This window comes from Balaenoptera acutorostrata, chromosome 13 (genome assembly GCF_949987535.1).
Source record: "Balaenoptera acutorostrata chromosome 13, mBalAcu1.1, whole genome shotgun sequence".
In the NCBI taxonomy this organism is placed as follows: domain Eukaryota; kingdom Metazoa; phylum Chordata; class Mammalia; order Artiodactyla; family Balaenopteridae; genus Balaenoptera; species Balaenoptera acutorostrata.
The window spans coordinates 41,851,598-41,878,695 of record NC_080076.1 but is presented as its reverse complement, the minus strand read 5'-3'; the positions used below and the strand labels follow the sequence as shown (position 1 = coordinate 41,878,695).

The 27,098-nt window shown below is 39.3% G+C and overlaps 1 protein-coding gene and 1 non-coding gene across 2 annotated transcripts; one reads left to right on the top strand and one right to left on the bottom strand.

Annotated features, from left to right (window-relative positions):
- Positions 1 to 2,119: 2,119 nt before the first annotated feature.
- Positions 2,120 to 26,622, bottom strand: SLC39A6 (solute carrier family 39 member 6). Its single transcript, XM_057526153.1, has 10 exons — positions 26,483 to 26,622; positions 24,113 to 24,826; positions 22,444 to 22,627; positions 21,421 to 21,590; positions 20,477 to 20,695; positions 9,935 to 10,040; positions 7,143 to 7,520; positions 5,969 to 6,049; positions 4,148 to 4,338; positions 2,120 to 3,374 (listed from the first exon to the last, which is right to left on the bottom strand). The coding sequence occupies exons 2-10, from the start codon at positions 24,815 to 24,817 to the stop codon at positions 3,222 to 3,224; spliced, it is 2,187 nt and encodes a 728-aa protein (XP_057382136.1). The 5' UTR covers positions 24,818 to 24,826; positions 26,483 to 26,622; the 3' UTR covers positions 2,120 to 3,221.
- TRNAG-UCC (transfer RNA glycine (anticodon UCC)) lies at positions 5,183 to 5,255 on the top strand. Its single transcript has one exon. It is a non-coding gene; the product is annotated as a tRNA-Gly (tRNA).
- Positions 26,623 to 27,098: the final 476 nt, after the last annotated feature.

The following is a 27,098-nucleotide window of genomic DNA, read 5'->3' as shown; positions in this document are numbered from 1 at the left end:
CATGCAAAAGAATGAAGTTGGACCCTTATGTAATACCATATGGAAAAATTAACTCAAAATAGATCAAAGAGCTAAAACCACAAGGCTCTTAGAAGAAAACATAGGGAAAAGTCTTCATGATATTGGATGTGGCAATGATTTCTTAGACATGACACCAAAGGTACAGGCAACTAAAGAAAAAATAGACAAATTGGACTTAAATTTTTTTGTGCACTGAAGGACAGTATGAACAGAGTAACAAAGCAACTCACAAAATGGGAGAAAATATTTGTAAATTACATATCTCATAAGGGATTAATATTCCAAATATGTAAAGAACTCCTACAACTCAACAACAGAAAACAACTCAGTTTAAGAATGGGCAAAGAATTTGAATAAATTCTCCAAAGAACATATACAAATGGCCAACAAGCACATGAAAATATTCTCAACATCATTAGTCATTATGGAAATGCAAATCAAAACCACAATAAGACATGACTTAACCCCCCCCCCATAAGGATGGCTATTATCTAAAAGCAACAAACAAACAAAACAGAAAACAAACGTTGGTGAGGATGTGGAAAAATTGGAACCCTTGTGCTAGTGGGAATGTGAAATTGTGCAGTCACTGTGGGAAATGTTATGGCAGCTCTTCAAAAAATTAAACATAGAATTACCATATGATCCACCAATTCCACTTCTGTGTATATACCTCCCAATGAATTGAAAGCAGGGAAACAGATATTTGTACTTATGTTCATAGTAGCGAATCTGCAACTAAAGCCAAATGCTTAGCCAGATGCTGTTCCATCTTCCCGGCATGGTTTTGTATCAAGATTACACTAACCTCAATTAACATGATGAACATTCTTTTTTTCTTACCCCAGAATCTACTTGGATAAACGTGTTACTTGAAGTTTTGGTAAAACTCACAGCAAAAGGGTGTTCTTTTGAGGGAGGTTGGAGACAACTGTGATGTGGTGAGCATTTTCTTTTAACAGTTACTGATTCTCAATTTTTCCTTGAGTGGACATTTATTTTTCCAGAAAAAATCCATAAAAATTTCAAATAGTTTGTTTTAATGATTGCTTGAATCTACCATACCTCTATTTATGTCTCCTTTTTCATTCAAGATATTATTTGTGCCTTTTCATTTTCTATCAGTCTGATAAGTTTCTCCCCCCGCAAAGGATCAGCCTTTGGTTCATATTCTACAGTTTCTGCATTTTCCTCTAATCTCCATTCTCTCCCACAGGGAGCCATGGGAACCAACTACTTAAATCTTCTACATACTCACTAGTGAGTTCAAACTGGAGTGGGAAGTAAGGCTGCTATCATCCTGTTTTCTGGGCTGGTCCAGCACACCTTCCACCTTCAGAATCCGTGTGAAAGAAGTAGGTACAAGTCTGTGTTTCCAAAACTCCTGGAGGAACATTCCAATGATTCCAGAATTTCATCTTGCACTGATCCAGCAGTGGCATTAGGGTAGGTCTGTGGGTTTCTGAAGCAGAGTAATCATTCAGCCCGAGAAGGAGATGCCTCATCTCATCCTTTCAGGCACCCCGCCTAATCCAAGTAATTCTCATTACTCATTCCTCTTTCACTTGGTTTGGGGAATAGAAATGCTGGTCCAATTGTCTTTCAGTAGGTGGGCTGTATGGTCTTGTCCAGTTGTTCTTGATTCTCCTTAGAATGTAGGGCATTAGTGTGACTTTTCAAGCTTAGGCTCTGGTGTTTGTTTTTTGGTTTTTTTTTTTTTTCAAGTTAGGGACAGCTTGGAACAAACTGTGGACCAATATTTTCTGAAGTGCCCTTTGTGATAAACAATTTAAAAATTGAATAAGGCCACCTAATACAATAATATAAATGTGTTGATAAGTATATATAATCTGGATTATACTTAAGAAAATCAGACATCTCAAATTCATAGAAATAGAAAGTAGAATGGTGGTCACCAGGGGTTGTGGGGAGAAGGAAACAGAGTTGTTTAGTGGGTATAGTTTCAGTTTTGCAAGGTGAAAAAGTTTTGGAGATCAATTGCATAACAATGTGAATATACGTAAAATTATTGAGCTGTATGCTTAAAAATGGTTAAGATGGTAAAAAAAAAAAAGAAAAGAAAATCAGATAAGTGATATCAAGCTGACACAGGGAATTTATTTTGTAGAAAAGCAACATCTAGAGAATGCCATACAACCCTAGTACATCTAAAGTACTACACATAAAAATGACAATTGCTCATAACAACAACACTGAAGCACTGAAAGATACCAAAGTACTTTCTGAATCCAAGAAGTCAAATTATAACTAGTATGGTTTTAATGTCCTAATATATATCAAAATTTAATATGCTGACATGTGGTAAACCAGATAACCAGAACATCCAGTAATGTAACTTGGGTGACACATAAGTTAACCTGGGATATCCAAGTCTTTTGACAATATATAAACTTGCTCATACTCATCTGGTGTACATCCACACAAATATTTTAAAATTCCAATTTCTTGGTCAAGTGATATATTTTGCTTGAGTTTATTAAATACATTTAGATGTCTCTATTATACAAAGTTAAATGTACAACTAAATTAGTAAAAAGTGCTGAGATTTTATGGGAACATTAATTCTCTGACAAAAATGTTTATCAATGTACTCTATACTCAATATTGCTTTTTTTCATTTAAATCTAAATTTTTCCCTTCTATTTTTAAACCAGTTTTGTGATTTTTTAATATGAAACCTATGCCTTCTCAATTTATACAGTTTCTTCTCTTTTGTCCCTTATTTCTTAGCTTAAATTCAGTTTAAGCTTTATTGGTATCTTAGGCTTCATGTGTATTCTTACTCCTAAACACCAGCAGTTCTTCAGAGGCCTAAAATCCAGCATGGGAATTACTATATTAAATTAGTTCTAGAAAAAGCATTAAAGACATTTTTTTCTGAAATATACAGAACATGTCATGCCAAATCTCTTGTTTATACCATAAACCGGTAATATTGGTAAATTGCACATATAGCTTACATTCCCCAAATAGAATAACTTAAATATTAAACGTACCTTTATGTTACCACCATAACTGACCTTATAAGCATAACAAATGGCAATATTCAATACAAAAATCACAAAATCCACTAACCGTAAATGCTACATATCACAGCATACTAACTCATCTCCCTATGACCTACTCAAACTATAGACAGCAAACTATAGCTTTAAGCTACTCTAGCACATATACCCTAATTAGAAATTTATACGAAACACAATTTTATGTTCAAATATGGAAATAAGCAACATAATTCCAAATCCCAAAAGTATCCCAGCATTCTGTAAAAAGAAATATCCCCAGCGGCTACATCCATGGTCACTAGCATCATTGTGCAGCATCTCAGGTACCTTAAAAAAAAAAGAGCAACCTTTAAGTTTCCAGAACCACTGATTAGTTTTTAGAAGAATTTGCAGGACAGCTTTATATGTAGCTGGATATATTATGAGTCAATTCTCTAAAACATGACCACATATATATACTGACTCTAGCTAATAATAATGTCACACAGCATTTTCTAACAGTTTAATTAACAATGATTATTCATGGTCTGCTCAGCAAGTCAAAATTTTTATTGGTCCAGTTTGCTCCACTATAAAATGGAGAGCTACATTGATTATCCTGCTTACTGTCTGTATCTGTACATAACATGTGGCTCACTTGAAATTCAGAGATATGGAAGCCTTACATCATATAAAATATAATTTTAGCAATAAGATTGGCTGAGATTGTTAGGTGGACTTTGGTGACAAAAAGATGGCTCCTTTGTCCATTAATAAGAAACCTTTAAGCATTCTGAAGTATACACAGTTCGCCAACAGTATGTGGCTTGTGCTAGGTTTCCTACATGTCTATAGACAATTCAATGCCTAATTACTGAAACTCTCCTCTCAAAAGACACATCAGAAGGGGGTAGATACTTTTGTGTATCCTGATACACATTAGGCAGGACAAAGATGTGCTTGTGAGCAACAATCCAAAAAGATAAAACCATCAAGGACTTATAGTTTATATGCTACTTTGTCTAGCATAGAATCACTTCTCACTGCAACCATATTTAATCTAAACCCTTTTAAAAATGGTTTCATTGAACATTTTCTCTACTGACTTCTTAAAAACTTACCATATCAACCAGAGCAACATACATGAATAAGCCTGCAGTAAGTGCAAATATCCACATAGAAACATTTTCAGCATAATGACCAATGAAAATTCCTGTTGCCATTCCGAGATACGCCAGCATGGCTGACAGAGCATTATAAAGAACAGCCTGCTTAACAGTCATGCCAGCCTTTAGCAAAACAGCAAAGTCACCTTTAACAGAAAACAAAAAAAGGAGATAAGGTAATTAAAAAATCATTTTTAAGACACATACGCAAAATACTTTCCAGATTTAAGAAATTCTCCAGGGCTCCCCTGGTGGCGCAGTGGTTGAGAATCCGCCTCCCAACGCAGGGGACATGGGTTCGATCCCTGGTCCAGGAAGATCTCACATGCTGCAGAGCAGCTAAGCCCATGTGCCACAACTACTGAGCCTGTGCTCCAGAGCCTGCAAGCCACAACTACTGAGCCCACGTGCCACAACTACTGAGCCCGCATGCTGCAACTACTGAAGTCCGTGTGCCTAGAGCCTGTGTTCCACAACAAGAGAAGCCACCGCAATGAGAAGCCCGTGCACCACAACGAAGAGTAGCCCCCGCTCGCTGCAACTAGAAAAAGCCTGAGCGTAGCAACGAAGACCCAACGCAGCCAAAAAAATCAATTAATTAATTAACTTAAAAAAAAAAAAGAATTACTCAGGGCTAACAGTGTTAATCAGTGTAAATCACCCTAACAGCTTTATAAACTAAGATATCTTTTATCCAAAGTATTTCTTAAGGCTTCCACTTTGTCAATGAATGTCAATACTACAAATGTCAATAAGTACCAACTATTGTGCTCTTCCACTGTCTTCAAGGAGCTTTTAGCTGGCCACAAGGAGGAAGAGGGAGTAGAGAACACAAATGAAATGATCAGCAAATGATTAAGGAAATATATAATTAAGAGCTAAAGAGTCTAATGTTCTGGTTATAAAAGGAGAAAAAAAGAAATTAAGATGAGAATAGCTAAGAGAGGCTTCATGGAGCATGAAGGATCTAGAATGTGGAACATAGGGAATTCCCTGGTGGTCCAGTGGCTAGGACTCTGCATTTCCACTGCAGGGGGCCCGGGTTCGATCCCTGGTCGGGGAACTAAGATCCCACAAGCCGCGTGGTGTGGCCAAAAATAAATAAATAAATAAACAAAAATAAAAATAGAATGCATAACACAGACCAGATGTTGAGGATTACAAGCATTGAGCATGAAGACAGGAGGCCATCTAAATGGCAGAACACATGCCAAGGAACAAAAGTGAAAATGGTGTTACAAGTGTGTGCGAATATGCATCTATACGAAGAAAAACAAGGACACGAACTGGGAACCAGGACAACTCTGGGAAGGTTTTAAGTCCCAGTGACAGAGAAAAAGAATTCAAAACACTATTCATCAACTTCTCATTTCTTTAGCTCTAGTGAGTGAAATACTCTTTGTCAACTTCTGTCTGTTAATGGAAGATGATTCTTTAGATTCCTGTGGTCTTATTCATATTGTGCATATGAAGAAAACGATCACTGATGTCAGCAGTATGCTGGTATAGGAAGATATCTGGTAGGGGAAGAGGAAAAGAGAGGGGACTCAGGTATCTCTTTGGCAACCCCACACAGGCAATTGTGTAATTGTAATCACAGGGTTAGAATTCTGGCTGGGAACAAACTTGTCCTCAGAAAGAAAGAAAGCTGGCTAGGTTAGTAGACTTAGGAGAAGGCATAAATGAGGAAGCTTGCTGGAAACTATCATTAGCAAAAGCCAGGGACACTAAGACACTTTACCCACCTGGAAAATACCATTTGTAGGGTTCTCTTACCTAATTCATGAGGCAACTCATGACAAAACACAGCAACAGAAGTACTTAAGCCACTCGATAAACCTTCAGTAAAAGCAGCACCTGTGTAAAATTCATTGCATTATTTTGTGGGTGTGTATTTTTAAAATCTTAACAGCATACACAATGAGGTAAAAGAAATAAAATATATTCTGGTTGTGAATAAACAGAACTTTCTCAACTGCACTCTGTACCTTCTTCATAAGTAATCTTAGATTACATTCAATTAGGTTTAAATTTCCCAAAGGAGCACAACGATTGAGAAGGGAAGGTTCCACTATGCCTTAGAGTGATTAAATGATCTTATACAAACCTGAGAAGTAAATTGCTACCACATAAAACACTTACTTAAAAATATGAAACAAACTGATTTAAAAGGTTTAGGAAAACACCCTCAGCAGTCAAGAGTACAAATATGTTTCCTGGCCTCAGAGGAATTCACTATACGATTAGACCACCATGTCTGAGCGTTTGCACATCCTCCTTTGTCGCTTATGCTGTGCACAGTGCAGAGAAGGTAGAGCACCAAGCTCCCAGGGAGCCAGGCTGGGCTACAAAACAACACTGCCTCCTTGGCAAGTGGTTCACCTTGCCAGGCCTTGGCTACCTAATCTGTACTTATTTCCACGGTTCCTCCCAGCACTAAGTTACTACAATTTTTAAGTATTTCTATTACCTCTCAGTTGTAGCACAACAATTTAATAGCAAAAAAATCTATAATTCTTCTTTGGGTAGAGATTAGTAATTAAACTTATCAGATATATGAAGATTCCTTTAGCATAAAAGAAAAGATGGTGGAAGTATTTTACTTTAATAAATACTGTCTATATTGCAGATAAGGGAACTCAAATGTATTTGGGAAAAAAAAAAAAAAAATCCTCACATGTGCTCCAAACACCTTAGAGCCTGAGCCTGCAAATTAAAACAACTTTTGGTAGTTACAATTTAGATAAAGGGCCAAGCACAGTTTCTAGCACTTAAACTAACATTTATCGAGTACTTCATTGTCAAAGCAGCCAAAAAATAAATAACAGTTTGATAATCTTAGAAGTCAATAGCCTTATCAAACCAACCTATTCCTTGTTAAAATAAGACTGCTACTTTCATGTGACATTTTCAGAGTCAACCAACAAGGGACAGATATGTAGATATATACCAATTGCTAGGCCATCACTGAAATTGTGCAGGCCGTCCCCCATGATCACCATCCACGCCAGTGTGGCAATGCCGGCATCCTTCAGCTCCTCCCGAGAGTAGCGCTGACTGTGACTGTGTGGGTGGTGGTTTTGGTGGTGGTGGTGATGGAGAATATGATGGTAGTCATGATGGTGGTGAACGAGGTCATCTGACTGGCCAAGCGTATCATGGAAATGCGAATGGCATTTATTCTTGCACCCTCTGGGTACGTATTCATTGTAAACTTCCTGTGGATGAGCATGAGCTATCATGACTTCCTCTTCTTCCAAGATTGCTGGCTGTTGAGAATCAAAGTGGGAGGGCTCTTGTGAGTCAGCTCGCAAATAGCCTTCAGGTCCTAGGTGTAAACAGAGAGGACATTGGGACAAAGTCAAATGGCTTTGTTAATGTGCATGGACACATTTCAAATATCTCCACTGACAAAGTCAACAAAAGATCTTAAAGCATGGCAACTCTCTCACACAGACCTGGCAGAACTAGACATTAGAGTATTGTTGATGAAAAACATCAGTAGGTAAATGATCTCACGTACTAAGAATGGATTTTAAATGTTAACCTTCAGTAACTACCCCCAGATCCTCCCTTAATTTCTTCTGCCTCCTTATGTTTTTAAAGATGATTTTTTTCCAATTATAAAAGAAGTACATGCTTACTTTATAAAAATATTTCATTTTTGATATTTAAAATATTTAAGAAAAATATTCCTGAAAATTGGAAATAAAAAACATGCATAATTCTGTCATCTGAGTTCCTCTCTTTCAAAATTCAAGGAAAAACAGAAGAGGGGAATTCCCTGGCAGTCCAGTAGTTAGAACTCGGTGCTTTCACTGCCGAGGGCCTGGGTTCAATACCTGGTCGGGGAACTAAGATCCCTGCAAGCCGCGTGGCATGGTCAAAAAAAAAAAAAAAAAAGAAAACACAGAAGAATCTGAAATACCATCATCACCAAGAAACAGTTGTTATCTATCTGTGTAAGATAAATTGCAACAATAAGGTTTTGTTTTTTCTTTTTTATACATTGGTATCAACTTTCTTGGGAGCATTCCCGATACTGTGGCCCAATTCTAGAATAGCTGTTTCCTCTCATCATTATAAATTTCACTGGAGCCCATTACAAAGGTTGAAGACAGAAGAGATGCAGGAAGACGAATGAGAGTATTCACCTGCTCTTTAGAGAAAAGCAACATGCTGGAAAATAAAGGGTGGACAGGAAATCTTACAAATAACTTGGTAGCAACAATAAAGTTCTTCTTCCTCCTTAGTCAGCAACTATATATTGAGTATCTGCTCTGGGCCAGGCACCTGCCCAGATACTGGGACAAAGTGGGTCAGCACAAAGTCTCTGCCTTCGAGAAGCGTATGTTCTTGTGGGGAGATAGCCACTTAACAAAGAAATACATGTATAAATAAGGTAATCTAAGGCATTGGAACGCATGGGAAGAAAATAGAAAAGGGTAACCTGAAGGAGAGTGACTGGGAGACCTTTGTATTCAGGTGATCAGGGAAGACCTCTGAGGACGAGATGTCTGAGTTGAGATTGGAATGATAGGGGGAATTTATATGAAGACCTGGGAGAACAGTACTCCGAACTGAAGAAACACTGAGTGCCAGGCCCTGAGACAGACCTGGTGTGCTCACAGGATGAAAAGGAGGCCAGTGAGGCTGGACAGGACAAACCATCGGAGAGAGTGGAGGGCAGGGCAGGAGCTCGAAGGTCATTGTAAAGCGTTTCGTTTAAAATTTTAATTTTAACTGAGTCTGTCCAACAAGAAATGCCAAGCTAACAAGTTACAGGAAACAGTAACTTTACAGTGGCGAAACATGGTAGACACAACGTTAGCCAAGTGATCAAAATTAACACCACCTGTGTGTGACACAGAGCATCCTGTCGGGTGGCACACCATGTCACTGAAAAGGATGCAATACCACTTCGTGGTATTCCTGCCCAAACTGATCAGCCTAATGTGAAAACATTAGACAAACCCAAAATGAGGGGCAATGAGATGCAACATTTGATCCTGAATTGTACTCTGGGCCATTTCTTTTCCTTTTAGGGGTTGGGGGAGTATAAAGAAATTATTAAGAAAATTGGAAAAACACGAAAAAGGTCTATAGACTAGAAAATGGCATTGTATCAGCTTTAATTTCCTGATTTTGATCACTGAACTGTGATTACAAGGGAATGAATGTCCTTTTTCTTAGGAAACATAAACTTAAGTATTTTGAGGTAAAGAAGCATCATGTTTGTAACTTATTCTCAAATGGTTTAAAAAAAAAATGTGTATGTATATATACAGAGAGAAAGAGAGAAAGAATGATAACTGTAGGTAAAATAACTGGGGAATATAAGAAAGGGGTACAGGAATTCTTTGTACTATTCTTGGAACATTTCTCTAAGTCTGAATTTACCTCAAAATAAAAAATTAGAGAAAAAGGAGATGTAAATATATATAGAAATAACCAACTCACTGGCAATTAAAAGAAAGTATGAGTTTAAAAATAAAGAGCGGGTGGGGGGTGGTGGTGGTGGAGGAATTCCCTGGCGGTCCAGTGGTTAGGGCTCAGCACTTTCACTGCTGGGGCCTAGGTTCGATCCCTAGCCGGGGAACTAAGATCCCATAAGCCACATGGTGCAGCCAAAAAAAAAAGGGGGGGGGTGGAATATGGTTCCCCCTCTTCCAGACAGTCCAGGTTGCCTGCAAATCACAGAGCACTGAATTCCCTCCAGCTCTCAGATTTATAAGGACTTACGATCATCTGCGTCTACTTTCTCCTCATTTGTTGACAGTTGAGATTCATACTGGGACAACTGCTTCTTAATCTCCACATCATCATCATTTTCAGGTTTTTTCTGATTCTACAATAGCAAGGAAAAGCAATACTTTAAAATAGGTGGTTTGCTTATACATACATCTTTAGGTAAAAAGTTAAGCAAAAGATTTCATCGAAAAAGACAGCAGAGTAACAGACTTCTAATGGAATAAACCCCATCTAAAGGCAGGGCCTGTACTTAACTTGCATAGCACCTAGTAGTTTGTTTTAGGCATAAACTGTTCGGAAAGGTAAAGAATTAATGCTTCAGTAATATGAAAGAAAAATTACACACTCATCTTTCTGAATGTCCCCCTAGGTCACACAGTCTAAATTTGGTCTTATGCAAACAGCACTGCATCCCCTGGGACCTTGTTAGAAATGCAGTCTCAGGCAACACCCCAGACCTAATGGATTAGAATGGGGATTTTAACTAGATCTCCAGGTGACTCATACACCCATTAAAGCTGAGCTCTGCCTCAGGCCATTGATTTAGAACCAGCTAAAGGCATGTCCTCCAGGAATTTAGTGATCTGCTAACCAATTGCTTAGTTTCCTCCAATGCCTCTTTTGGACACTGAAACCCCATACTTTCCATACTTTTTATAAATTAAAACTATACTGTGATATCGATATGTATTTGTTATAAAACTAAAATACTTTTCGGGTAGTAAAACACCATTAACAAGCTTTTCTCTTTTTAAACAAATCTCTATTAGTTAGGCTTGAATTTATCACTAGGTTTTTTAACCAACTGAATACTATACTTGAGATATTGTCCATATCTCAGAGCCCAAGAATAAAGGTCACTGTTTGAACAACAGTGCCTGTTTATTACTACTTACATAGAATATTCAAGATAATGAAAACTGTCACAAAAATAATAGATTTCTTATTTGCAGTATCTTTTGAATATGACTTAATAATCACCATACCTGAGATTTCATTCTAGATCTAACAGTATGTAAAATATCTGTACCTTCTTAGGTTATAAGTTTTTAAAGGGAAGCACAGACAAATCTTTATACCTACCTCTAGCAAAATGCCTCAAACACAGAGAAAGTACTTAAATATTTGTGAAAATAAGTGAATTCATGATATTTTAAATTACTTCAGTTGATGCTTTATTTGTTTGCCAATGATTATCTGTAGGACATACACTTTTTAAGCAATTCTTTCATTCCCTAAGTATTAAGAGCCTGTAATGTTCCCTGCGCTGAATGGTGGCAATACATCAATATATCGTAAAACAAGATACACATAGTCCTTGTTCCCAAGGAAGCTTATCACCCACAGGGAGGGAGGCTTTACACAGGTAATGATTATACAATTCTCTGACTGAAATTTTTGATATATTTTACAAAGGAAAAATATACAGTGTTATGAGAGCATATATATATAAGAGCATATAACAAACATTTAAACAAATCCCTCTGTCTGCTCTCCTCTGCATTAGGACAACAAAATAATGTAAACAGGCCAGTTAGGAGGCAACTACTATCACCCAGGGAAGTCTGGCATGGATCAGAATGACAGCAAGGAAGATGGAGAGAAATGAATAATTTCATTTCTGGATACATTTAATAAAACTAGGTTGGATATAAGGATGAGGGAGACAGAGATGATTCTCTGGTTTCCAGCATGAGCAAGAAACCTGAGAATCCAGTAGAAAGAAAGTTTGACATGGAACTATTATAACCATCTAACTACACCAAGTATGCGATTTAACCCTAATCTGAATGTAGAGATTTCAGAGCGACATATATGGAAGGTAACCTAAAACTATGACATATAGAATTTTCCAGGAGTGCAGGATGGATGTCTTAAGGGAAATCTTAGGTAAAATGTTCTGTTATGGGTCTGAAGAGCTCCCAATACTTGCCATATAATGAATAGTTTTTTTCTTTTTGAGAGAAACAAATGAGATTAAAAGCTGTTATGTAAGTTCCACTAAGATCTGGATGCCCTTGAAAAAAGAGAAACTAAATATTTTCTAAAAAGGAAGAGGGGAGGAACCAAGATAGCAGAGAAGAAGGACGTGCTCTCACTCCCTCTTGTGAGAACACCAGAATAACAACTAGCTGCTGGACAATCATCAACAGGAAGACACTGGAACTCACCAAAAAAGATACCCCACATCCAAAGACAAAGGAGAAGCCACAATGAGACAGTAAGAGGGGCGCAATCACAGTAAACTCAACTCCCATAACTGCTGGGTGGGTGACTCACAGACTGGAGAACACTTATACCATAGAAGTCCACTCACTGGAGTGAAGGTTCTGAGCCCCACATCAGGCTTCCCAACCTGGGGGTCCGGCAATGGGAGGAGGAATTCCTAGAGAATCAGACTTTGAAGCTTAGTGGGATTTGATTGCAGGACTTTGACAGGACTGGGAGAAACAGAGACTCCACTCTTGGAAGGCACACACAAAGTACCGTGCACATCGGGACCAAGGGGAACGAGCAGTGACCTCATAGGAGACTGAACCAGACCTACCTGCTAGTGTTGGAGGGTCTCCTGCAGAGGTGGGGGGTGGCTGTGGCTCACCTTGGGGACAAGGACACTGGCAGCAGAAGTTGTGGGAAATACTCCTTGGCGTGAGCCCTCCCAGAGTCTGTCATTAGCCCCACCAAAGAGCCCAGGCAGGCTACGGTGTTGGGTTGCCTCAGGCCAAACAACCAACAGGGAGGGAACCCAGCCCCACCCATCAGCAGTCAAGCGGATCAAAGTTTTACTGAGCTCTGCCCACCAGAGCAACAGTCAGCTCTACCCACCACCAGTCCCTCCCATCAGGAAACTTATGCAAGCCTCTTAGATAGCCTCATCCACCAGAGGGCAGATAGCAGAAGCAAGAAGAACTACAATCCTGCAGCCTGTGGAAAAAAAACCACATTCACAGAAAGATAGACAAGATGAAAAGGCAGAGGGCTATGCACCAGATGAAGGAACAAGATAAAACCGAAGAAAAACAACTAAATGAAGTGGAGATAGGCAACCTTCCAGAAAAAGAATTCAGAATAATGATAGTGAAGATGATCCAGGACCTGGGAAAAAGAATGGAGGCAAAGATCGAGAAGATGCAAGAAATGTTTAACAAAGACCTAGAAGAATTAAAGAACAAAGAAACAGAGATGAACAATACAATAACTGAAATGAAAACTACACTAGAAGGAATCAATAACAGAATAAATGAGGCAGAAGAACGGATAAGTGACCTGGAAGACAGAATGGTGGAATTCACTGCTGCAGGACAGAATAAACAAAAAAGAATGAAAAGAAATGAAGACAGCCTAAGAGACCTCTGGGACAACATTAAATGCAACAACATTCGCATTATAGGGGTCCCAGAAGGAGAAGAGACAGAGAAAGGACACGAGAAAATATTTGAAGAGATTATAGTCAAAAACTTCCCTAACATAGGAAAGGAAATAGCCACCCAAGTCCAGGAAGCACAGCGAGTCCCACACAGGATAAACACAAGGAGAAACACGCCGAGACACATAGTAGTCAAATTGGCACAAATTAAAGACAAAGAAAAATTATTGAAAGCAGCAAGGGAAAAACAACAAATAACATACAAGGGAACTCCCATAAGGTTAACAGCTGATTTCTCAGCAGAAACTCTACAAGCCAGAAGGGAGTGGCATGATATACTTAAAGTGATGAAAGGGAAGAACCTACAACCAAGATTACTCTACCCGGCAAGGATCTCATTCAGATTTGATGGAGAAATCAAAAGCTTTACAGACAAGCAAAAGCTAAGAGAATTCAGCACCACCAAACCAGCTCTACAACAAATGCTAAAGGAACTTCTCTAAGTGGGAAACACAAGAGAAGAAAAGGACCTACAAAAACAAACCCAAAACAATTAAGAAAATGGTCATAGGAACATACATATCGATAATTACCTTAAACGTGAATGGATTAAATGCTCCAACCAAAAGACACAGGCTTGCTGAATGAATACAAAAACAAGACCCATATATATGCTGTTGACAAGAGACCCACTTCAGACCTAGGGACACATACAGACTGAAAGTGAGGGGATGGAAAAAGATATTCCATGCAAATGGAAATCCAAAGAAAGCTGGAGTAGCAATACTCATATCAGATAAAATAGACTCTAAAATAAAGAATGTTACAAGAGACAAGGAAGGACACTACATAATGATCAAGGGATCAATCCAAGGAGAAGATATAACAATTATAAATATATATGCACCCAACATAGGAGCACCTCAATATATAAGGCATCTTCTAACAGCTATAAAAGAGGAAATTGACAGTAACACAATAATAGTGAGGGACTTTAACACCTCACTTACACAAATGGACAGATCATCCAAAATGAAAATAAATAAGGAAACAGAAGCTTTAAATGACACAATAGACCAGATAGATTTAATTGATATTTATAGGACATTCCATCCCAAAACAGCAGATTACACTTTCTTCTCAAGTGCACACAGAACATTCTCCAGGATAGATCACATCTTGGGTCACAAATCAAGCCTCACTAAACTTAAGAAAATTGAAATCAGATCAAGCATCTTTTCTGACCACAATGCTATGAGATTAGAAATGAACTGCAGGGAAAAAAACATAAAAAACACAAACACATGGAGGCTAAACAATACTTTACTAAATAACCAAGAGATCACTGAAGAAATCAAAGGGGAAATGAAAAAATACCTAGAGACAAATGACAATGAAAACACGACGATCCAAAACGTATGGGATGCAGCGAAAGTAGTTCTAAGGGGGAAGTTTATAGCTATACAAGTCTACCTCAAGAAACAAGAAAAATCTCAAATAAACAATCTAACCTTACACCTAAAGGAACTACAGAAAGAAGAACAAACAAAACCCAAAGTTATCAGAAGGAAAGAATTCATAAAGATCAGAGCAGAAATAAATGAAATAGAAACAAAGAAAACAATAGCAAACATCAATAAAACTAAAAGCTGGTTCTTTGAGAAGATAAACAAAATGGATAAACCATTAGCCAGACTCATCAAGATAAAGAGGGAGAGGACTCAAATCAATAAAATTAGAAATGAAAAAGGAGAAGTTACAACAGACACCACAGAAAATACAAAGCATCATAAGAGACTACTACAAGCAACTCTATACCAATAAAATGTACAACCTGGAAGAAATGGACAAATTCTTAGAAAGGTATAACCTTCCAAGACTGAACCAGGAAGAAACAGAAAATATGAACAGACCAATCACAAGTAATGAAATTGAAACTGTGATTAAAAATCTTCCAACAAACAGAAGTCCAGGACCAGATGGCTTCACAGGTGAATTCTATCAAACATTTAGAGAAGAGCTAACACCTATCCTTCTCAAACTCTTCCAAAACATTGCAGAGGAAGGAACACTCCCAAACTCATTCTATGAGGCCACCATCACCCTGGTACCAAAACCAGACAAAGATACTACAAAAAAAGAAAATTACAGACCAATATCACGGATGAATATAGATTCAAAGATCCTCAACAAAACACTAGCAAACAGAATCCAACAACACATTAAAAGATCATACACCGTGATCAAGCGGGATTTATCACAGGGATGCAAGGATTCTTCAATATATGCAAATTAATCAATGTGATACACCATATTAACAAACTGAAGAATAAAAGCCATATGATGATCTCAATAGATGCAGAAAAAGCTTTTGACAAAATTCAACATCCATTTATGATAAAACCTCTCCAGAAAGTGGGCATAGGGGGAACCTACCTCAACATAATAAAGGCCATATACGACAAACCCACAGCAAACATCATTCTCAATGGTGAAAAACTGGAAGCATTTCCTCTAAGATCAGGAACGAGACAAGGATGTCCACTCTCACCAGTATTATTCAACATAGTTTTGGAAGTTCTAGCCACAGCAATCAGAGAAGAAAAAGAAATAAAAGGAATACAAATTGGAAAAGAAGTAAAACTGTCACTGTTTGCAGATGACATGACACTATACATAGAGAACCCTAAAAATGCCACCAGAAAACTATTAGAGCTAATCAATGAATTTGGTAAAGTTGTAGGATACAAAATTAATGCACAGAAATCTCTTGCATTCCTATACACTAATGATGAAAAATCTGAAAGAGAAATTAAGGAAACACTCCCATTTACCATTGTAACAAAAAGCATAAAATACCTAGGAATAAACCTACCTAGGGAGACAAAAGACCTGTATGCAGAAAACTATAAGACACTGATGAAAGAAATCAAAGATGATACCAACAGATGGAGAGATATACCATGTTCTTGGATTGGAAGAATCAATATTGTGAAAATGACTATACTACCCAAAGCAATCTACAGATTCAATGCAATCCCGATCAAATTACCAATGGCATTTTGTACGGAACTAGAACAAAAAATCTTAAAATTTGTATGGAGACACAAAAGACCCCGAATAGCCAAAGCAGTCTTGAGGGAAAAAAACGGAGCAGGAGGAATCAGACTCCCTGACTTCAGACTATACTACAAAGCTACAGTAATCAAGACAATATGGTACTGCACAAAAACAGAAATATAGACCGATGGAACAAGATAGAAAGCCCAGAGATAAACCCACGCACCTATGGTCAACTAATCTATGAAAAAGGAGGCAAGGATATACAATGGAGAAAAAGCAGTCTCTTCAATAAGTGGTGCTGGGAAAACTGGACAGCTATATGTAAAAGAATGAAATTAGAACACTCTCTAACACCATACACAAAAATAAAGTCAAAATGGATTCGAGACCTAAATGTAAGACCGGACACTATAAAACTCTTAGAGAAAAACATAGGAAGAACACTCTTTGACATTAATCACAGCAAGATCTTTTTTGATCCACCTCCTAGAGTAATGGAAATAAAACCAAAAATAAACAAATGGGACCTAATGAAACTTCAAAGCTTTTGCACAGCAAAGGAAACCATAAACAAGACGTAACGACAACCCTCAGAATGGGAGAAAATATTTGCAAACGAATCAATGGACAAAGGATTAAGCTCCAAAATATATAGACAGCTCATGCAGCTGAATATTAAAGAAAGAAACAACCCAATTGAAAAATGGGCAAAAGACCTAACTACACATTTCTCCAAAGAAGACATACACATGGCCAAGAAGCACATGAAAAGCTGCTCAACATCACTAATTATTAGAGAAATGCAAATCAAAACTAAAATGAGGTATCACCCACCTTACACCAGTTAGAATGGGCATCATCAGAAAATCTAGAAATAACAAATGCTGGAGAGGGTGTGGAGAAAAGGGAACCCTCTTGCACTGTTGGTGGGAATGTAAATTGATACAGCCACTATGGAGAACAGTATGGAGGTTCCTTAAAAAACTAAAAATAGAATTACCATATGACCCAGTAATCCAACCACTGGGCATATACCCAGAGAAAGCCATAATTCAAAGACACATGCACCCCAATGTTCATTGCAGCACTATTTACAATAGTCAGGTCATGGAAGCAACCTAAATGTCCATCGACAGACGAATGGAGAAAGAAGTTGTGGTACATATATACAATGGAATGTTACTCAGCCATAAAAAGGAATGAAATTGAGTCATTTGTTGAGACATGGATGGACCTAGAGACTGTCATACAGAGTGAAGTAAGTCAGAAAGAGAAAAACAAATATCGTATATTAACGCATGTATGTGGAACCTAGAAAAATGGTACAGATGAACCGGTTTGCAGGGCAGAAGTTGAGACACAGATGTAGATAACAAATGTATGGACACCAAGGGGGGAAAGCAGCGGGGGTGTGGGGGTGGTGGTGTGCTGAATTGGGCAATTGGGATTGACATGTATACACTGATGTGTATAAAATTGATGACTAATAAGAACCTGCTGTATAAAAAAATAAATAAAATTTAAAAATTAAAAAATAAATAAATAAAAATTAAAAAAAATAAAAAGGAAGAGAACATGTAATGTTTGCAAAACTCCTGTGGGAAGTCTTTGTCTAGAAATTATGCTTATTTGCCATTTAATGTTTCTTATACACGTAACAAACATTTACCAATCATCTATTATGTGCCAGACACTATTCTAGGCACTGGAGATACAGCAGTAAAGAAGACAGAGAGGTCCTGGCTCTTAAGAACTTACATTTTAGTAGAAACTATTTTAGAACAGAGATTATCAAACTTCTTTGACTACAGTTCACAGTAATATATGTAATAAACACAGAGTAATATATGGAATATACTGTAATATCACGGTTGCATTTAAAAACATTGGTCGTGACACAAGATTTATTTCACAATTCACAAATGATTAATTTGAGTCTAAAAAATACTGTTCTGTATTAAACAACAGAGAGCCTACCTCTTAGAGTCCCATGTTAGAGTGCCAGATGAATATAAGGCAATCTTTAGGTAAAACTTGAAAATTAAATTGAAATTAGAATGCTAAATAAATTATGGCATTTGAAATAGAAACACAATAACACAAATAAACACAAACAACCCCTCCCAAAAAAAAACCCTAAAAATGATCTTTTTTTTTTTTTTAAGGTGAGAATAATCCCAGAGAATGCAAAGAAGTTTGGATATAGTCTCAAACCCATCCAAGTGAAGCAACAGGGACAACAGGAACACAGAAGATGACTTCCTGGATTAAGAATGAGTAAGCTATTGTTATTTCACTTCTTCCCTGTAAACTGAGGTTCAGTAAAGGTTCAAAATTTGCAATTTGAGATTTTAGTGAATGTAAAATCCATAAGGGCAAATATTCACAGGATGGAGGAGGTCACTCTTCTCTTCACACATGCACTTGATTCCCAAAGTGAGCTCTGTGCTCAGCAAGAATCAACTATGTTGGTTTTCAAGCCTCTTCATGCCAGCTATACCTGTTATTGCAATTGCACAATTTAATTACATATTACTCAAACTATGAAATGATGGTGAGAATAGTTACTTCCATGAAAACTTAAGTTGAAAGCTTCTGAAAGATTCAAAGGCAAGTTGTTAAAAAAGAAAAAAAGGCTATTAAATTACATAAGGCACTAAAAATAGAATTACCATATGACCCAGCAATCCTATTCCTGGGCATATACCCAGAGAAAATCATAATTCAAAAAGACATATGCACCCCAATGTTCACTGCAGCACTTCACAATAGCCAGGTCATGGAAGCAACCTAAATGCCCATTGACAGACGAATGGGTAAAGAAGATGTGGTACATATATACAATGGAATATTACTCAGCCGTAAAAAGGAACGAAACTGGGTCATTTGTAGAGGTGTGGATGGACCTAGAGACTGTCATACAGAGTGAAGAAAGTCAGAAAGAGAAAAACAAATATCATATATTAATGCCTATATGTGGAATCTAGCAAAATGGTACAGATGAACCAGTTAACAAGGCAGAAACAGAGACAGATGTAGAGAACAAACATATGGACAGTAAGAGGGGAAAGAGGGGGTGCGGGGGGGTGGGATGAACTGGGAGATTGGGCTTGACATATATACACTAATATGTATAAAATAGATAACTAATAAGAACGTGCTGTGTAAGAAAAATAAATAAAATTCAAAAAAAAATTACATAAGGCAATCACTGTATAAAATTTTTTATATTTCCAAAAATCTAGATTCTACACTTAAAATAGCTTTACAAGTATGTAACCTCTTGCTCAATTTTAGAGAAACCAAAATTGGAAATTTAGATGAAGCAGCATGGCGGTAGAGAAAAAAAAGATCATACAGAACTCCAACTCAAAGAAAAGTTTGGTCAACATCAAATGACAAGAATATGAGTACACAAACATCCAAGATGTGTACATGTCATTTTTAAGAGTCCCCATGAGGACAGTCTTTTGACTCATTTGCCCAGTCACATCAGATAGGAAGAGGCAGATAACCACAGGCAACTCCAAAGATATTTTTACCAGAAATAGAGAGCCTACTGTTCAGCTTCACACTGTCTTCTGGTGGCAATTTGCAAAGGGCAAGTCTGTGAAAGTCACATAGTCTTTCAAACAAAACGTAATATTCAGCTACTGCATGAGTAATTTAAAAGTTAATCCATGATACTTTTTGCTTAAGCCACTTTATTGAGGTATAATTGACATATAACAAGCTGTACATATTTAATGTATACGACTCAGTGAGTTTCGGGATAAGTATATACCCATGAAACCATCGCCACCATCAATGCCATAATCACGATGCTTCTCATCTTCAAGGCCCTGTGTGTGCCTTGTTTGGTGATTTGTATAGATATTTACCCTTGCCTTTCTTATGGTCTTGTGACTTTGAAGGGAGTACTGAAGATAGAGAACTCCAGGGTTATAAAGATACAGAACTGCTCTCCATGAGTGCTTCTGGGAACAAAAAGGTACTGAACCCCCTCACAAATGAAGATCATACACCCTGGACAAGCCCAGTTTAGTTCAAGTACTGCTCTAAATAAATGTCCAATGCATAGTAAGTATTCAGAATACTTTTACCTTTTTCTTCTTATCTTTAAATTGCTTGATCAACGTGAGGACATGTTCAACAAGAAACATGAAATACAAGCCTCCCAGAGCTGTCAGACCTTTCCACGTGGAATCAAAATAGGTACTTTCTTCTATGTTTTGAGAAGAGAGATGGCTGAAAAGCGGTCCTCTCTTCATTTCCATTGCTGGTTCTTCATGGCTGTGACTATGGTGATGACTTGCATGAGACTAAAGGCAAAATAATATGGATTTTATAAATTCAGTAGTTTCACACGTCAGAAAAATTGGCTAAGATAATTAACATCAAATTTGAAATTATTCAGAATTAGGCAATTAATGCGATACTTCGGAATGAGGGGAAGTTTAGGATATTAAAAATAAAATGACCAACAAGCAGCAGCGATCTAGAGCTTAAGGTATGTAATGTACGATGGCACTTAGTAGAGTGGATCTGTTCAATGTAAAGACAGACACATTCCCCAATGACCCTCATAACATACAGGTAGTGGGTATTTCCAGTGTTTTCCCATGGCCACAAATAAGAGGGAACTGCAAAACTTAATAGGCATATAGTGTCTATTGCTTATACTCCCAGCTGAAAAGCCCCTACCACAGTCGTCAGTGTGCTTATAAGAAGCCCAGTCTGGGTAATGGGCCCTGGCAGGTACCCGAGATCCAGGTGCACTGCCCCAGTGGCTTGCAGCTGAGTGCAATAGGAACTTCTGCCACTGGGTGTGAGGGAATCAGGTGTGGCGCACACTAACAGAGGTGAGACGGGGGGTCACAGGGTATGCCCCACGCACGTGCTCCTAGAAACCAAATTTCCAGCCTTTTATACATATCAATATAAAGCACAAACCAAAAGTACACACACACACACACACACACACACACATATACACACACATATATTTAATGTTGAATACACTAATGGGATAAATTACTGTACTTACATGTGGAAGAAGGTGTAAAAAAGCATCACCACTCAGTGTCCCAACAGCCAATGCCACAAGGAAACTCAGAAGAAACTTGAAAAACACCCGATTCATGAGAGGCACTAAGATAACACCCAGCAAAGACAGGAAACTGATGACAGAAATGGCTATAAAGCCACCAACCCAGGCTGTCAAACAAAACAGAGCAAAGGAAAAAGTAAACAATTGATAACCTTTAAAAGAGAGACTGTGGAGCGGCTTAAGGCAACTTGTAAAAGCAGGGGAGCTAAAAAAGTACAAACTCAGTGGAATAGGACCGTGGTAACAGAGCAATAACCAAGAAATTCGATCAAATGAACAATGTGACTGAACCCTCCAGGTAAAGGGCATAAACCTAGTGGAAAATTCTTCAGCTAGGGGTGAAGGGAGGGGAAGACATGGTTACCAAGGATGAACTCTAGCTCACTTGGGAACTGAGCTTTCAGACTCCCATAACAGTTAAATTATGAGAGAGAAGAGGAAAAAGTTAGGAACGGAAGGAAGGAAGGAAAGAAGGAGAAAAGAAAGGAGTAAGAAAAGGAAACTGGGAATTCAATAATTTCCTCAGTGAACAAAGCAATTAACTCTTCATTATAGTTTCTGAGCAATGCAACTTACACTATAGCAGAGCATATCCTGATTTCATCTATTAATAAGAATGTATGAGAATTAGGCTCCTAAACAGCAGAGATGAACTCTGACCATCCTCCAAATAGTATGACAACATATAAAGATCCCAAACTTTGAATGACCCTGACCTATCCTGTGGGAGGACCTCAGACAAGTTCTGATCTAAATTTTATTTTCTCGTTTTTGTTTGTTTTGTTTGTTTTAAGGGTAAGGCTTACACACTTGCTTTCTTCACATTCAAGGCAGAGAACAGTTAAGATGATATATTTGGAATTACGCTGAAAAATGAATAGGTTGATATAAATATAAGGAAAAGTACAACATAAATGTATCTATTGGAAATGATTTTTACACAAAAAAAGGCAATTTTACCTATTTGTAAAGAATACGTCTTTGGAGGGATTTCAGCTTTCTTTTCACTCGCTGTATGAATCAGACATGATCTAGTATCAATCTGATTGATGATGGCTGGGCAGAGATAGTTGAACTCGGTGGCATTCAGTGGAACCTGGATGCCCATGCCATGAGATGTAAGCAGCTTTGATGCATTGAAACACTGAAGAAAAGGAAACAGCGAAATCACCAAAAGGTATTCCCATTAGAGAATCCAAAAAAGCTGTTTGATGACACAACACCCTTTTCTTACTGAAGGTACCTACTTCTTTATTCAAGTTAAGGTAAATCAAAATCAACTTTAGTTTTAAGTACTTTGGAACTTGCCTCAAGCTACCTGGAGATACTACGTCACAGGGGTGATTTCCCATCTCTTCCACCTATTTCTTCTTGGGAGAAGCAGTCACATCACCAGTCACCTTGGGAGAAAGCCTCAAGGGGAAAAAACTTGAGGATAAATGGACATTCACAAGCCTGTTAACTCATTGTATAAACCTATTAAGGAAACGAGCTTTAATTTCGAGACAGGTTCACTAGAGATTGAGAAATATGTTGTTCTAGTACTAACGCTACCCTACCTGGTCTAAACAAGCCCAAGACATGTCACTCTTCCAGCAACAACTGTAATTGCAAAACTTAGCTCAGTTCTGTCTACATACTTGGCAAAGTAATGCTCCACAATGAGAGAATATTAAATTATGTCGATTACTCTTGCGAAGGACAAGGCTGGTTAATAAAATAAACCTGTACCGGAGGCTGTTGTTTCAAAAATTTAATTAGATGACAAGCTTAGTTTGAAGAGACTCTCCTCTGGGGAATGTAAGCTCCCCCTTCTCACCAAGAAAACTGGTGGTAGCACCTGTTTCTCATCTTCTCTAAAGGTATTTTAAACTCCCACAAATCTTGGCCAATACTACTCAGAACAAACTTTATCACTAGTGTCGCTATGGGAATGACCATTAGTAGGATTATCCCAGAATTAGTAAATCATGTGACGGTTTGAATGAAGTACTTAAGTTTTGCCTATTAATGTATACCAACTAACTCCTTGTTGTTGACATCTCTCAGCCAAAGCAAATTGTGTACAGTCTGGAAGTCTAGTCTAGGAAAAAAACACATTAACTCAGAAGGTCACTGCCCAGACTTCTCACGTGTCCAGCATATCGCTGCTATTCCAGTCACTCCACAGGTCACTGTGATCCCTCTGCCAAGGAGGCGAAGCTGCCCTTCCCGCACTCTTCAGCCCTTCCAACCACACCTTTTCCTAAAACAGGGATTCTAACTCCTGCTCTTTCGACCTTCCGGTTTCTGTGTTTTAATTAATAGGATTCTCCTTTAAAGATTTTCTCCAGATATAATTTTGATATCTGCTTTCTACACTTACTTTAAATTCTATATTAGAAAATGGTTTCAGCAGGCAGCACTATTCTTACCAAAGAACTACCCCCCCCAAGTTTTGTATAAGGGATGTCTACAACATAGTAGGGACACTTTGAGCTAAGTGCCTTGCTGAGAGAGTAGAAATTCCCCTTTCAATGAACTCACCACTTTATTTTTATTTTAAACTCCTTACAACTGAGATAGAATGGCAATGACAGGACAGACAAGCAGGCATATCGATTAAAATAATGAACAGCACTCATCTTACCTCCTGAGTATTTTCATTTGTGCTTCTGGAATACATAAAGCCTTTTCTGGGCTCACTCACAGATTCATTTGTTTTCCTACTAGCCAGCCAGGTCGCCCAGCTCTTTTCTGTGACACTGGGTAGAGTGGAACTGCTCACACCTTTGGGGAGAAGTTTTCCATGTTTTGGCGTTTCTATGGTCTCTAGAAAGTGAGTTCCTTCAGAGACAGCATTATACACAGTTGAGGTCACTTCACTAGCACCAGCGCCATCCTTGATTAAAACATTCCTTCTACCATTGGCATGTTCTGATCGATGAGGTCCTTTCCCCTGGCTGTTTCTAGGCTCTTTACTTGAACTATCAGAGTCATGGTCTGGGCAAAGAGCTTTTCGATTTTTACTGGAAGCAGCGTGACTATGGTGAGAGTGATGCTCGTGGTCATGGTGTATATGGATTCTCTTAATCTTATCTATGCCTATATTCTGAAGCAATTTTCTGAACCCTTCAATTGACAAGGAATTATTTTCTCCATAGCGATGGAAAAGCTGCTGTAGATGATGCTGCCGTGTGGTAACTGCCAAGTCAACATTAATGCCAGATTCCCAATTCGGAATAATTTTCTCAGTGGTCTGAGGGAAAGCAGTGGCTGGTCCTACTTCATGAAGGGGATTTGTGACTGACAGAACGAAGGTCAGGATCAAGATCACTGATAAATTCCTCGCCATTGCACCTTCCTAAAGAAGACAGAAAAAAAAAAAATCCTTGCCTTCACTTCCAAAACAATTTGAATTAAGAAATCCTATGCTGAAAACTGATGTCTAATCAAATAATCAAGTTTTACAGAGCATCATCTAGTGTGATCAGTGTAGTAAAACAAAAGAAAAAAAAAACTGGAGTCCTAGGCTCTACCCCTGCATTGCTAAAGCATGGGAAACAACTGGAGAGCAGCTGAGTGCTAAGACTCTGTAATTAGCACTGTAAATGCAACAGTAATTCAGAGACTGGAGGGGTCCAGGTGGCCACAGTCACACTGGCAACTTCTTATTGCTTCGAACAACGATTTAAAACAAAAGAAAACCCAACTAACTACCTCCATCACCACCACCGTCATTTCATAGAACAATCTTTCAACATCAAAAAAAGCAGAAATGGCAATCTCAGAGTAAGTCGCATTTAAAAATTTTTTCTTAAACTATACGCAAATCACTTTAAGACTTCTCTCCTGAAATCCCACTCTTCAAGGGCACCCAATTCTGCCAGTTTCTTGTGAATCCCTCATGCATACTCAGGCAGATCTGTGCCTTAACCACACAAACAGGATCTTTTTTTTTTCCCCCTCAACAAATGACATCTTTCCATGTCAGTACATATAAAGGGATCACATTCTATTGAGTGACTGCAGTTTTTAAGTAAATTAAACTTCATAAAAAACTATGTTGCTCTTATATTGCTATAAACCAGTGAAAATGTTGTCAGACTATTACTCATCCATACAATAGTGTTTGGAACCAAAGGCCTATGCTCCAAAGAGGAGTTAGGAATCCAGTTGAGCATTGAATTCAGTTAAGGAGAGGAAGGTATAGTCCAGATAAGCGGATAGACTAATATCTCAGGACCCAGCCAGCAGATGTCCAGCACCAATGATGGGTAGTGATCATGACCAAATTCATCTGCCTCCAGTGAAAGACGCAGATGTCGGGCTCTGGAGTGAGACAGCAAGGGCGAGAGAGGCAACCTAGCTCTACCACTTTCAGCTGTTCTTCCTTGGACCCACTGGTAATACCCATTTTATAGGGTGACTGAGAAAACCACATGAATGGATGTATGTGGAAGTGCTCCAAACACTGTCAGCAGTGTTGCACAACTGCTGCTTACCATACTGTGGAAAATGGAAGTACGCACTACCACGGGGCTAGACTCCTGAAAGAACAATCCTTGGGGCCTGAAGTTTTAATAGGCAGAAGAGAACCATTAAGAAATCATTCGCCGAAGAGAGGAGAGGAGCGAGATGCGTGGGGACAACACAGACGAATGGCTCAAGGGCAGCCCCGTGCCTTTCTCCACGGAGGATGCTTAGGGCGGTCCCGGACCTGCCGGCGGATCTCCGTCCCCGCAAGTCCGCGGGTGTTGGAGAAATGAAAGCAGAAGGAAAGGGCCTGGAGAAACGGGTGAGTGGAGAAAACGGGAAAGAGGGCACAAAACTGTTTCTAAGGGCTATTTTTAAACACGACAGTACCTTTTTCGAAAATGAGATGAACAGGACAAACCGTTTCCTTACCGCGTTGGACCCCGAAGCCCATCTGTGGGATGGGAAGCCCAACTGGAAGTCCGGCCTCGTCGGCCCGCGGGGTACCCTCTCCGCCCGCCTCTCCCGGACCTGCGGGACTCACCTCTCCGCGGCCTCGCCGTCCCACGGCCCGGTCCCGCGCGCCGCTTCAGTTCCCGCCGGCGGTCCGGAGGGCTCGGAACCGGCCCGTGCTTCTCTCCCTAAAAACCTCTACACGGCACGGAGAAGCGGCGGTCTCATCGGCCCGGCCGCCCCTCGGTCGGGGTACCGCCGCGCAGACACCGGGAAGCAGCGCCCCACGCGCCGTAGCCTCCCAGGAGCAGGAGGACAATTACTAATTACCGCCGCGCGCAGCGCGCGGCCGGGAACCACCGCCCCCGCCGGCCATGACTGCGGGGCATGCGCAGTGCGGCTCCACCCCGTCCCCGGCAGGCGAATCCGCGCGTCCGCCGGTTTGCCGGCTCCGTGGGGCTCGCAAGGGCGGGAGGGGGCGGAGACGCGGTCCGGGTGGGCTCTGAGCGCCGAGATCAGTCGGGGGCTCTTTCCTCAAGGCCCTCTGCGCCTTCGCCTCTCTGAGGCCGGAGACTCTCTCGCCAAGGCTCCCACCGAGCCAGCCTCGTCTGCTGTTGGGAGCCCGGCCGTGAGGGGCAGTGGGACGTTCCTACCGCCACCCCGGCACACGAGCCCCGGGTCTTTCTGGAGGGTCCTGAGCTGTTCCG

Bases quoted from the DNA above. Each gene is read 5' to 3' on its own strand.
- SLC39A6 (XM_057526153.1), bottom strand. From the start codon at position 24,817: ATGGCGAGGAATTTATCAGTGATCTTGATCCTGACCTTCGTTCTGTCA. The intron at 21,591-22,443 runs GTAAAATTGCCT...TTTGTTTGACAG, and splicing joins GACGTATTCTTTACAAATAG to CCTGGGTTGGTGGCTTTATA. The intron at 4,339-5,968 runs GTAAGAGAACCC...TTTCTGTTAAAG, and splicing joins TGAGTTGCCTCATGAATTAG to GTGACTTTGCTGTTTTGCTA.